We start from the raw sequence: 13,549 nt of genomic DNA, 5'->3' as shown, positions 1-13,549 counted from the left end.
CCACAGGTGATGCCTGTCTGGACTGTGGACGGAATATGATGCCTGTCTGGACTGTGGACGGAATATGATGCCTGTAGGAGCCTCCATGTTGATTAAGTCACCTCAGGTTAGAACATCTATGGAGGGCCCTTCTGCTTTTATCTCCTGTGCTGGGTTCCCTCCTGTTGTCTAAGGGAAATAGCAGGAGCAAAGTGTTCTCCACAGAGCTGACACTCAGAGGGCTGCTCTCTGCTCTGGGTTCTCTCATGTTCTCTCAGTTTACTACTTTTACTGAAGGCCTTCTTACACACAAGGCAAACGTGCTTTCACTCCTGTGTGGATTTTCTTGTGCATACAAAGCCCAGAACTATAACGGAAGAACTTCCCACACTGAAGACATAGATATGGTTTCTCTCCAGTGTGAATCTTATTGTGTGAATTAAGGTCCCTTCTTTGAGGAAACGCTTTTCCACACTGATGACACTCATAGGGCTTCTCTCCTGTGTGAGTTCTCTCATGTTCTTTCAAGGAGGAATTTCGATTGAAGACTTTCCCACACAGTTGACATTTGAATGGTTTCTCTCCAGTGTGAATCATACTGTGTCTCTTGAGGCTGGCACATCTACTAAAGACTTTCCCACACTGATGACATTCATAAGTCTTCTTTTCTGTGTGACTTTTCTCATGTTGTTTCAAGGAGGAATTTTGACTGAAAGCCTTCCCACACAGTTGACATTTGAATGGTTTCTCTCTAGTGTGACTCACCTTGTGTCGTATGAGCCTAGAGCAATAACTAAAGACTTTTCCACACTGATGACATTCATAGCCATTCTTTCCTCTGTGAGTTTTCTCATGTTCTTTCAAGGAGAATCTTCCTTTGATGATTTTTCCACACAGTCGACATTCAAATGGTTTATTTCCAGTGTGAATCCTCTTGTGTTTGCTGAGGCTAGTACAACTACTAAAGGCTTTTCCACATAGAGGACATTTATAGGGCTTCTCTCCTGTATGAGTTCTCTCATGGTCTTTCAAGTAGTAACTTTGATTGAAGACTTTCCCACAGAGTTGACATTTGAATGGCTTCTCTCCAGTGTGAATCTTCTTGTGTCTGCTGAGGCTAGAGTAATTACTAAAGGCTTTCCTACATAGAGGACATTCATAGGGCTTCTCGCCTGTATGAGTGCTCTCATGCTCCTTCAAGGAGAATCTTTGATTGAAGACTTTGCCACAGTGTTGACATTTGAATGGTTTCTCTCCAGTGTAAATCACCTTGTGTCTTCTGAGTCTAAAGAAACTACGAAGGACTTTTCCACACAGAGCACATTGACATGATTTACCTCTAGTGTGAATGTGACCCTGTCCATTAAGGAATGACCCTTGACTAAGTGATTTTTCACACTGTTTGCTGACATTATGTTTCCTTCTTGAGGGAACTGTTGAATATTGAGGTGAAGATTGAGGAGTAAATTCATCACTCAGATCAGTACATCCAGCAGAATTCCCTTGCAAGTGAGAAACCTGCTTTGGAGAAGGAGATATGAAACTGTTACTGGTTTGCCCAAGACCAGGCAGACATTCATTTGTCTGCATGTTCACCGTAGAGCATCAGCTGGTTAAGTTTCCTGTTAAAATGTCTCCAGTGTTAGAGGTAAACATGTGTTGTGTTATTCCCCTGCAGGCACAATATAGTTTTATAGTTTCCTACCTCAGATATCAGATTAATTTTGAAGATGAGCAATGTTTATATAACTGACTTTTTCCCCTTAATTCACTGGTTGTGGTTTTGAGCTCATATTGATTCTTAACTGATTTCAGTCTACCCAAAATTTTTTTTCAAAAAGAGCTCAATCTCAAATTACACATAGGCAATGGTTCTCAATTACCAACTTATCTCACTGCCAGGTCTTTAATTTGGATGACTGGGGTTCCCACCCATGAAACTTACCATTGCCATGGTAGGGGATATGTGCTTCCTGTAAACACTTGGCATGAGTATCATTTCTTGTTGTCCAAGTGGTCTTTCACTGCCTAAAGAAATGGAAAGAAGATAGATTTTAGAATGGCATTAGGAAAATAGAAATATAGATAACTACCAAGTCCTCTATGTGAGTATGTTCCAAAAATTGGCACTCAAATGGAGAAACAGTGTACATAACAAAGAAATACTGAAGGTAGTAGAATACTTTAAAAGTCATTGTCTGTTAGACAAAACCAGGATTAAAATATAAAAATGTAGTGTGGGGAAGAGACAGTGTGTCAGAAAATGATGGAAAAAACATTAAATGAGAGGATCAGGACAGGAATCACTATGTGTAAGTTTAAGTGCAGCAAGTCCACAAGTATTTAAAGAAAAGAAAGTGGCAGGAAGACACATGATTTGGGATCATAGGTGCACAAAATGGTAAAAATGTGAGGAATATGCCCCAACGTTCTCCTTTCATTTAGGATAGATCCCTCATGTCTCAAAACCTTCAGTTTTGCTTCCGAGGACTTAGTCACTCAATGACCAGAACCTCTTTGCAGTGAAGCCCAGGCCCCTGATGCTCACCTGGTCTTTGACTTTGGAGGCTTCCTGCTGCTTTACTCCACAACTCTTTTCCCTGTTCCAGCTGGGAAATCACATCTGATTTGCTGATCCGATTGCCTGTTTGATTTTTTTAAAAAAAGTGTGGATTTTGAGTCTGGCCTAATTATCCTTTGGTATGCTTAAGTCCAAGGTAAGGTACTGAGGCAAATAAAGAGATAATTGAAGGTCAGTGCAGGCAACAACATCTTCACTGGACAAAACAGTGAAGGTCCTTCAGCAGACCAGGAGGAAACCCAGAGCAGCAGCAAGAACAGTGAGGCTGTCTACGGGCTGATGCCTATGCACCAGTTCAGAGAGAGGACACAGAATCCTCAGTCTTTTCCAAATGGGAAAGATCAAAAGACTCTACAGTGGGCTGAATATTTCTATCAAACAGGATCCAGTAATGATCCACCTTACAGGAAGAATCAAAATTATGTCATATACAGGACTCTGCTCTCAAGCCTTCAGGAAGTGATTGGAATAGAATAATTATTTTTAAAATATCGAATCCTTTTACTTATGCATTAAAATATCCATTGAATCCCCAGTTCTGTTTTGAGTCTAGAGACTGAGTAGCAACAAAGATGAAACCTGGCCAACAAAACCTTTCAGTGTGGTGATGAAAACTGTCACATAAAGAAACATCTTCCAAAAGCTTCTGCACAACAAAGGAAAATATAAGCAAGGTTAAAAGACAGCCTTCTGAATGGGAGAAAATAATAGCAAATGAAGCAACTGACAAACAACTAATCTCAAAAATATACAAGCAACTTATGCAGCTCAATTCCAGAAAAATAAACGACCCAATCAAAAAATGGGCCAAAGAACTAAAGAGACATTTCTCCAAAGAAGATGTACAGATGGCTAACAAACACATGAAAAGATGCTCAACATCACTCATTATCAGAGAAATGCAAATCAAGACCACAATGAGGTACCACTTCACACCAGTCAGAATGGCTGCGATCCAAAAATCTGCAAGCAACAAATGCTGGAGAGGGTGTGGAGAAAAGGGAACCCTCCTACACTGTTGGTGGGAATGCAAACTAGTACAGCCACTATGGAGAACAGTGTGGAGATTCCTTAAAAAATTGCAAACAGAACTACCTTATGACCCAGCAATCCCACTGCTGGGCATACACACCAAGGAAACCAGAACTGAAAGAGACACGTGTACCCCAATGTTCATCGCAGCACTGTTTATAATAGCCAGGACATGGAAGCAACCTAGATGTCCATCAGCAGATGAATGGATAAGAAAGCTGTGGTACATATACACAATGGAGTATTACTCAGCCGTTAAAAAGAATTCATTTGAATCAGTTCTGATGAGATGGATGAAACTGGAGCCGATTATACAGAGTGAAGTAAGCCACAAAGAAAAACACCAATACAGTATACTAACACATATATATGGAACTTAGAAAAATGGCAATGACGACCCTGTATGCAAGACAGCAAAAAAGACACAGATGTGTATAACGGACTTTTGGACTCAGAGGGAGAGGGAGAGGGTGGGATGATTTGGGAGAATGGCGTTGTAACAGGTATACTATCATGTAAGAATCGAATCGCCAGTCTATGTCCGACGCAGGATACAGGATGCTTGGGGCTGGTGCACGGTGATGACCCAGAGAGATGTTATGGGGAGGGGGGTGGGAGGGGGGTTCAAGTTTGGGAACGCATGTACACCCGTGGTGGATTCATGTCAATGTATGGCAAAACCAATACAGTATTGTAAAGTAAAATAAAGTAAAAATAAAAATTTAAATTAAAAAAAAAAAAAAAGAAACATCTTCCTTTTAAGTGGCCATGAAGAATATCAGAGAATCAGGAAACAGTTGCAGTGGGACACAAGGAAGCTGTTTTATATGCTTGTTCAGAGAATGAATGAATGCAATGGACACAGATGCACATACATCTGTGTTGACAGACTCACCTACAGAGACCAGGTGGGTGATAGTTTCCATCATCACATTTCTGAACAGGTTTTTCTGGGACTTGTCTAGCAGGCTCCACTCTTCCCGGGTGAAGTCAACAGCTACATCTTCAAACGTCACCAATTCCTAAAACATCAGGGATATTCTGATTTAGACAGAGCAGCCTCTACTGTTGTCCAGAGTGGAAAGGTTCAGCTGAGGAAGGATGGGGACTGGGTGGATGATGATCATGTGTGGGGTTCCCCTGGTTCCCTGCAGCACTGAGCTGGTGTCTGCCTTTCAGATACATTCATGAACACCTATACACTCAAGAATCCTTATTTTACAGAAATATCACATGAAGTGTGTTTTAGTATAATTTGGAAGTTTTTCAATAACCTGGTAATTAGGACTTCTAGACAGGTGATTATGAAATAGTCACTTGAAAATGTATAATTAAATTTCTCTTTTTTATTAATTGGACACATTTCCAACAAGACAAACAGTAACCATGATGAGCTACCTTTAAACCATGACTATTGATTTAAATTATGTCCCTAGGTGCTTCCCTGGTGGCTCAGAAGGTAAATTATGTCTCTAGGGGAAATTTTGATTCTCCAAATAGAAACTGCTTTCATAACTTGTTATGAGTGTTGAATCGCCCAATATATTGTGGTATGAACTGTTTCTGGCCTAGCAAACCTATGTTAAATACAAAACATTACTCTACTAATCATGCAAATGTCAGAGAATCGTGATGAGCTGTCTATAGTGTTCTCAGAACGGAACAGGGTTCATACAGAACTCGGTACCAGGAGATGTTGTCTCTCTCAGCACTGTGGGACTCAGGTGTTCAGAACACACTCTGAGGTAAGACAGTTCAGCAAAATGGGTCATGGACTCTCGGGCTGGAGTGAAGGACAGACTGAGACTGGCTATTCCTGTGGTGGGAGGACTCCCACTCTCTGCATTCTCAGGGACCTTGACCTTAGTTATCCCTATTTCTCCTGTAATCTAACACTGTCTCTATGGTGAAGGATGAAAGGAGCCTAGCTATTGGCTCTGTTTTCTCCAGTTTTAAAAAAATCTATACAAGAGCCTAGTTGTACCCTATCTACTCTGCTGCTGCTGCTGAGTCGCTTCAGTCGTGTCTGACTCTGTGCGACCTCATAGACAGCAGCCCACCAGGCTCCACTGTCCCTGGGATTCTTCAGGCAAGAACACTGTAGTGGGGTCTCTTTTCTTTGCAGACAATACTCCTCCCTACACATTCCTTCCAGACTTCCCTGGTGGCTCAGTGGTAAAGAGCCTGTCTAACAGTGCAGAAGACTCAGGTATGACCCCTGTGTCAGGAGGATCCCTGGAGAAGGAAATAACAATCCATTCCAGTATCCTTGCCTGGGAAATCCCATGGACAAGGAGCCTGGTGGGTTACAGTCCACAGGGTTGCAAAGAGTCAGATAAAACTGAGCAATTAAACAGTAACAATAGCACATTCGTTCCAGTTCTCAAATATGAGTACAAGTCAGACATCTTGGAATGTGAAGTTAAGTGGGCCTCAGAAAGCATCACTACGAACAAAGCTAGCGGAGGTGATGGAATTCCAGTTGAGCTATTTCAAATCCTAAAAGATGAGGCTGTGAAAGTGCTGCACTCAATATGTCAGCAAATTTGGAAAACTCAGCAATGGTCACAGGACTGGAAAAGGTCAGTTTTCATTCCAATCCCAAAGAAAAGCAATGCCAAAGAATGTTTAAACTACCGCACAATTGCACTCATCTCACATGCTAGCAAAGTAATGCTTAAAATTCTCCAAGCCAGGCTTCAACAGTATGTGAACCGTGAACTTCCACAGGTTCAAGCTGGATTTAGAAAAGGCATTGTAGACAGACGCTTTACCCTCTGAGCCACCAGGGAAGTCCTTAGAAAAGGCAGAGGAACCAAATATCAAATTGCCAACATCCGCTGGATCATTGAAAAAGCAAGAGAGTTCCAGAAAAACATCTACTTCTGCTTTATTGACTATGCTAAAGCCCTTAACTCTGTGGATCACAATAAACTGTGGAAAACTCTGAAAGAGATGGGAATACCAGACCACCTGACCTGCCTCTTGAGAAACCTGTACGCAGGTCAGGAAGTAACAGTTAGAACTGGACATGGAACAACAAAAAAAAAACCTGGTTCCAAATAGGAAAAGGAGTACGTCAAGGCTGTATATTGTCACCCTGCTTATTTAACTCATATGCAGAGTACATCATGAGAAATGCTGGGCTGGAAGAAGCACAAGCTGGAATCAAGAGAGCTGGGAGAAATATCAATAACCTCAGATATGCAGATGACACCACCCTTATGGCAGAAAGTGAAGAAGAACTAAAGAGCCTCTTGATGAAAGTGAAAGAGGAGAGTGAAAAAATTGGCTTAAAGCTCAACATTCAGAAAACGAAGATCATGGCATCTGGTCCCATCACTTCATGGGAAATACATGGGGAAACAGTGGCAGACTATTTTTTAGGCTCCAAAATCACTGCAGATGGTGACTGCAGCCATGAAATTAAAAGACACTTACTCCTTGGAAGAAAAGTTATGACCAAACTAGACAGCATATTAAAAAGCAGAGACATCACTTTGCCAACAAAGGTCCATCTACTCAAGGCTATGGTTTTTCCAGTGGTCATGTATGGATGTGAGAGTTGGACTATAAAGGAAGCTGAGTGCTGAAGAACTGATGCTTTTGAACTGTGACGTTGGAGAAGACTCTTGAGAGTCCTGTAGACTGCAAGAAATCCAACCAGTCCATCCTAAAGGAAATCAGTCCTGAATATTCATTGGAAGGACTGATGCTGAAGCTGAAACTCCAATATTTTGGGCACCTGATGCAAAGAACTGACTCATTTGAAAAGACCCTGATGTTGGGCAAAATTGAAGTCAGCAGGAGAAGGGGATGACAGAGGATGAGATGGTTGGACGGCATCACCGACTCAATGGACATGTTTGAGTAAACTCCAGTAGTTGGTGATAGACAGGGAGGCCTGGTGTGCTGCAGTCCATGGGGTCCCAGAGTCGGACACAACTGAACTGAACTGAAAATGCGTGATCTGGGGAATGAATGCTAATGATAGTTTGTTGACTTTTTCATTAACTTTCAATAGTGCATATGTACTGAGTAGTGAGAGGTTAAAAACTGAAAAAAAGTAAAATGATTCTCTTTTAGTTCCAAACCTGACTTCTGTTCCTGTCAACACTGAACAGCTTCACATCAGGGGGTATAACACTAGATTAGCTACACTCAGGGCTGTGACCTCTGACTCTCCAGGGCTTGTGATGTCTTCTCCCCACTGATCTCTACTACTTGCCATTACTGCTCCTAAGCCCCTCACATCCAAAAATAGCCAACAAATTAATCTTTCACCAATCAGGACAAGGGTTGAATAAGTAAAAAGAAATTTTATTATCTCTTCTGTAAACACACAAGATTAGTGCAAGCTCTCATAAATTTGTTTACTGTAAAGAATGAGATTAGTTTCTTAATATTGATAGACCTGACCCATGATAACTATCCCAGAGTCCTGGACAAAGGTAATTAGAGCTCAGATATCTGAACCCTGCCTGCTTGTGCTTGGAACATTAGAAGCCAGTTTGCAACCTTGTCCATATAATGGCACTTGGGATGTAATTTCAGGAGGAGGCATCTCTACTTACCAGGGGCTCCATCTTCAACAGCTCAGTCACCAGGACCCTTTCTCATGATTTCACTCACAGCCAATCCAAGCACTAGGCAGGTCAGTCTGAGGATGGAGAAGAAGCCTTGAGACTCCAGACTTCCAGACCCATCAGAATTCAAGCCCCAACCTTCACCTGGACATGGCCCCCAGCCCCTCAAACCGAAATAAGTGATGCACCCTAAGAATCTTCTCTGCAGGATCACATGTAAGATGGCTATAGCCATTGTGAAATGAAAATATCTCCTGCCATATTAATAAACAAGAAATGTCACAGCCATCAGTAATTTCTGCCCTCCATATGTGAATAAGAACTCCCTAAATTGCAATCAAGCATACGCTGCCACCCCTTCACGTTCCTCCCTCCACCCACCCCCCGCCACGCCATGGTGATTGCTGAGAAGCTGAGGAAATACAGGCAGCAAGATGAACAAGGAAACAGGATTAGCCCCAGGGAGCTCAAGTGCACATGACGGCAACGAGCCCAGAGGCTTGCATCTTCCTATATATAGAGTGCTAACTTTCTAATTTGATACCTGATCTTTGATGTTCAGAGTGCCTGCTCCCTTTGTTAAAAACTTTATATAGCCTGACTTCCCCTCTGGCTTCCTTGGAGCAATCTCTCAGAACTAACTGAGGCACTGCCTCCTAGGCTGCAGTCCTCATTTTGCCCCAAATAAAACTTAACTTGCAACTCTCAAGTTGTGCATATTTTTAAGTCGACGATGCCATAGGCTGCTGAACATAGAAAACTCAAGGTTTATCTTGTCTTATTTGTAAGATGTCTGTAGTTTGACCTTCTTTATTAGCATCCACAGTGTGGACTACAAAATACAGTCATAACCTGAAAGTAGAGAGTTATTGCGTTTGTTGGCAATGTTTAGGACTCTGAGCCCAGGAGACAGCGTCTCAGTAGTTCTGAGAAAACTGCTCCAAGGAGGCAGGAGGGGAATCAGATATATACAAATTTTGTAACAAAGGGAGCAGGCAGGCCGAGGGACTGAAGAATTCCCAGTGCTGGGACGCTCATCCCAGATCAGGTGAAGGTCCTTGTTGATATGTCAATCCAAGTGTTAATTTCCAGATTAGGCCTATTGATAAATAATAAAAGATTCTCTGGATCCTTTACTTCTAACCTAATAGGATCCAGAGATATTTCCCTTGTTGCCTATTACCATACATCAGTTCAGTCACTCAGTCGTGTCCGACTCTTTGCGACCCCATGAATCCCAGCACGCCAGGCCTCCCTGTCCATCACCAACTCCCAGAGGTCACTCAGACTCATGTCCATCGAGTCCGTGATGCCATCTAGCCATCTCATCCTCTGTCGTCCCCTTCTCCTCCTGCCCCAAATCCCTCCCAGCATCAGACTCTTTTCCAATGAGTCAACTCTTCCCATGAGGTGGCCAAAGTACTGGAGTTTCAGCTTTAGCATCATTCCTTCCGAAGAAATCCCAGGGTTGATCTCCTTCAGAATGGACTGATTGGATCTCCTTGCGGTCCAAGGGACTCTCAAGAGTCTTCTCCAACACCACAGTTCAAAAGCATCAATTCTTCAGTGCTCAGCCTTCTTCACGGTCCAACTCTCACATCCATACATGACCACAGGAAAAACCACAGCCTTGACTAGACGGACATTAGTCAGCAAAGTAATGTCTCTGCTTTTGAATATGCTATCTAGGTTGGTCATAACTTTTCTTCCAAGGAGTAAGCGTCTTTTAATTTCATGGCTGCAGTCACCATCTGCAGTGATTTTGGAGCCCAGAAAAATAACGTCGGACACTGTTTCCACTGTTTCCCCATTTATTTCCCATGAAGTGATGGGACCGGATGCTATGATCTTCATTTTCTGAATGTTGAGCTTGAAGCCAACTTTTTCACTCTCCTCCTTCACTTTCATCAAGAGGCTTTTTAGTTCCTCTTCACTTTCTGCCATAAGGGTGGTGTCATCTGCATACCTGAGGTTATTGATATTTCTCCTGGCAATCTTGATTCCAGCTTGTGTTTCTTCTAGTCCAGTGTTTCTCATGATGTACTTTGCATATAAGTTAAATAAGCAGGGTGACAATATACAGCCTTGACGTACTCCTTTTCCTATTTGGAACCAGGTGTTTTTTTTTGTTCCATGTCCAGTTCTAACTGTTGCTTCCTGACCTGCATACAGATTTCTCAAGAGGCAGGTTAGGTGATCTGGTGTTCCCATCTCTTTCAGAATTTTCCACAGTTTATTGTGATCCACACAGTCAAAGGCTTTGGCATAGTCACTAAAGCAGAAAGAGATGTTTTTCTGGAACTCTCTTGCTTTTTCGATGACCCAGCGGATGTTGGCAATTTGATCTCTGGTTCCTCTGCCTTTTCTAAAACAAGCTTGAACATCTGGAAGTTCACGGTTCATGTATTGCTGAAGCCTGGCTTGGAGAATTTTGAGCATTAGTTTACTAGCGTGTGAGATGAGTGCAATTGTGCGGTAGTTTGAGCATTTTTTGGCATTGCCTTTCTTTGGGATTGGAATGAAACCTGACGTTTTCCAGTCCTGTGGCCACTGCTGAGTTTTCCAAATTTGCTGGCATATTAAGTGCAGCACTTTCACAGCCTCATCTTCTAGGATTTGAAATAGCTCAACTGGAATTCCATCACCTCCGCTAGCTTTGTTCGTAGTGATGCTTTCTGAGGCCCACTTGACTTCACATTCCAGGATGTCTGGCTCTAGATTAGTGATCACACCATCATGATTATCTGGGTCATGAAGACCTTTTTTGTATAGTTCTTCTGTGTATTCTTGCCACCTCTTCTTAATATCTTCTGCTTCTGTTAGGTTCATACCATTTCTGTCCTTTATCGAGCCCATCTTTGCATGAAATGTTCCCTTGGTATCTCTTATTTTCTGGAAGAGATCTCTAGTCTTTCCCATTCTGTCGTTTTCCTCTATTTCTTTGCATTGATCGCTGAAGAAGGCTTTCTTATCTCTTCTTGCTATTCTTTGGAACTCTGCATTCAGATGCTTATATCTTTCCTTTTCTCCTCTCTTCCTTTTCACAGCTATTTGTAAGGCCTCCCCAGACAGCCATTTTGCTTTTTTGCATTTCTTTTCCATGGGGATGGTCTTGATCCCTGTCTCCTGTACAATGTCAGGAACCTCATTCCATAGTTCATCAGGCACTCTATCTATTAGTACTAGGCCCTTAAATCTATTTCTCACTTCCACTGTATAATCATAAGGGATTTCATTTAGGTCATACCTGAATGGTCTAGCGGTTTTCCCTACTTTCTTCAATTTGAGTCTGAATTTGGTAATAAGGAGTTCATGATCTGAGCCACAGTCAGCTCCTGGTCTTGTTTTTGTTGACTGTATAGAGCTTCTCCATCTTTTGCTGCAAAGAATATAATCAATCTGATTTTGGTGTTGACCAATGGTGATGTCCATGTGTAGAGTCTTCTCTTGTGTTGTTGGAAGTGGGTGTTTGCTATGACCAGTGCATTTTCTTGGCAAAATTCTATTAGTCTTTGCCCTGCTTCATTCCACATTCCAAGGCCAAATTTGCCTGTTACTCCAGATGTTTCTTGACTTCCTACTTTTGCATTCCAGTCCCCTATAATGAAAAGGACATCTTTTTTGGGTGTTAGTTCTACAAGGTCTTGTAGGTCTTCATAAAACCGTTCAACTTCAGCTCCTTCAGTGTTACTGGTTGGGGCATAGACTTGGATAAGTGTGATACTGAATGGTTTGCTTGGAGACGAACAGAGATCATTCTGTCATTTTTGAGATTGCATCCAAGTACTGCATTTCGGACTCTTTTGTTGACCATGATGGCTACTCCATTTCTTCTGAGGGATTCCTGCCCATAGTAGTAGATATAATGGTCATCTGAGTTAAATTCACCCATTCCAGTCCATTTTAGTTCGCTGATTCCTAGAATGTCGACGTTCACTCTTGCCATCTCTTGTTTGACCACTTCCAATTTGCCTTGCTTCATGGACCTGACATTCCAGGTTCTTATGCAATATTGCTCTTTACAGCATCGGACCTTGCTTCTATCACCAGTCACATCCATCACATTATTACTATTAACTATTTTTCTATGTTATAAATGTGATCTATTTCTTCAAGATGTTTAGCTATCATTAATTTGGCAGGAGGCCTGGTTATACATCACGTAATACAAAAGGCAACAATCATAAAACAAACAGGTTATAAGTAATACTGTTAATAATGTGATGAAAGTTACCAATAGAGATTTATGCCATGAGCTTTCAGAATCAAACCATCTTCCTAAAACATCACCCATTAGAGGATTCATGTGGTATATAAACAAAACACTCAGTTTGAATTATAGCACAGGTACCCCCTTGAGACGCTGTAAGGATATTAAAGGCCATATGATTTTGTAAGACAGCTTTTCTTATCACAGAAACCTCAGAATTTAGTAAGCTAATAGACTGGTTGCATTAATTATTTAATGCCTTGCATGAATCTTGTTAAGGCTTCAATGTGAGAAACAACAATTTCCAATCCTACTGAAGGTGCCAAAATAGCTGCAAAGTGGTCATATCCATGAAATATAGATCTCTTGGCCCACTGGGCTAATACTGATGGTAAATTTGGAGTCACATCTAAGTTTGTACCTAAGTGGCCTTGAGCCCAAGGGAATCCTAAAACAGATGTTTCTAGCCAGCCTGTTGGAAGCTAGGGACATAGATTGGACCCACAAAGCCATAGAGTCCCATTAGGTGCCAGCCAGCATATTTCTGGTCTTCTCACCTAATCTGTTCCGTATCAATCATTGTCTTTAAGAGGAATGGTACACTGGCAGTTTTCATGACACCCAGCCTAATTTTCTATTGCTGTTAGATATCTTTGATATGATTACATTGTTCCCAGCATAGGGGGACCTTTAGGCTTAGATGACCATAGTCTGGTGTTAGCTAGATAAATCCATCCCATAACTGAGGAAGTGTCCCTTCTAATAGTCTAGAGTTTACCTAGCCCTTAAGAGGAAATTCATGTTTATGGCTATGGTTAGAATAAGTATGTTTGACTGGTCAAGTGAGTGGGTCCCATCTAGTGATATTAGCTGTAGCCTAAACAGAATTATAATTCTTTTATTCTAAAATAAACTTTCTAAGAGTCATAAACCAATCAGAGCCTTGGAGGGAAGAAAGCCACCAAGGTAAACCAGAGGTACTCAATCCTGGTAATTAACCACAATTCAACTATTTGATTGATTTCTAAAATTTGCATAAGATTGTGCCCATGATAGAAAAACATTTGATTCATGTGTAAGAGTCCAAGAAACTAAGAATAAAACTTACAAACAATCATATGGGTCAGGCCAACATCTTGGATCAGCTGTCTACTTCTGATG

General features: G+C 41.7%; 1 protein-coding gene across 1 annotated transcript; it reads right to left on the bottom strand.

Moving 5' to 3' along the window:
- Positions 1-282: 282 nt before the first annotated feature.
- Positions 283-1,933, bottom strand: LOC128068162 (zinc finger protein 678-like). The gene is made up of 3 exons (XM_052661253.1): positions 1,925-1,933; positions 890-1,173; positions 283-637 (listed from the first exon to the last, which is right to left on the bottom strand). Exons 1-3 carry the CDS (start codon positions 1,931-1,933, stop codon positions 283-285), a joined length of 648 nt encoding a protein of 215 aa, XP_052517213.1.
- Positions 1,934-13,549: the final 11,616 nt, after the last annotated feature.

This window comes from Budorcas taxicolor, chromosome 24 (genome assembly GCF_023091745.1).
Source record: "Budorcas taxicolor isolate Tak-1 chromosome 24, Takin1.1, whole genome shotgun sequence".
Classification (NCBI taxonomy): Eukaryota; Metazoa; Chordata; class Mammalia; order Artiodactyla; family Bovidae; genus Budorcas; species Budorcas taxicolor.
The sequence above is the reverse complement of the archived record's forward strand: the minus strand, read 5'-3'. Positions and strand labels throughout refer to the sequence as shown.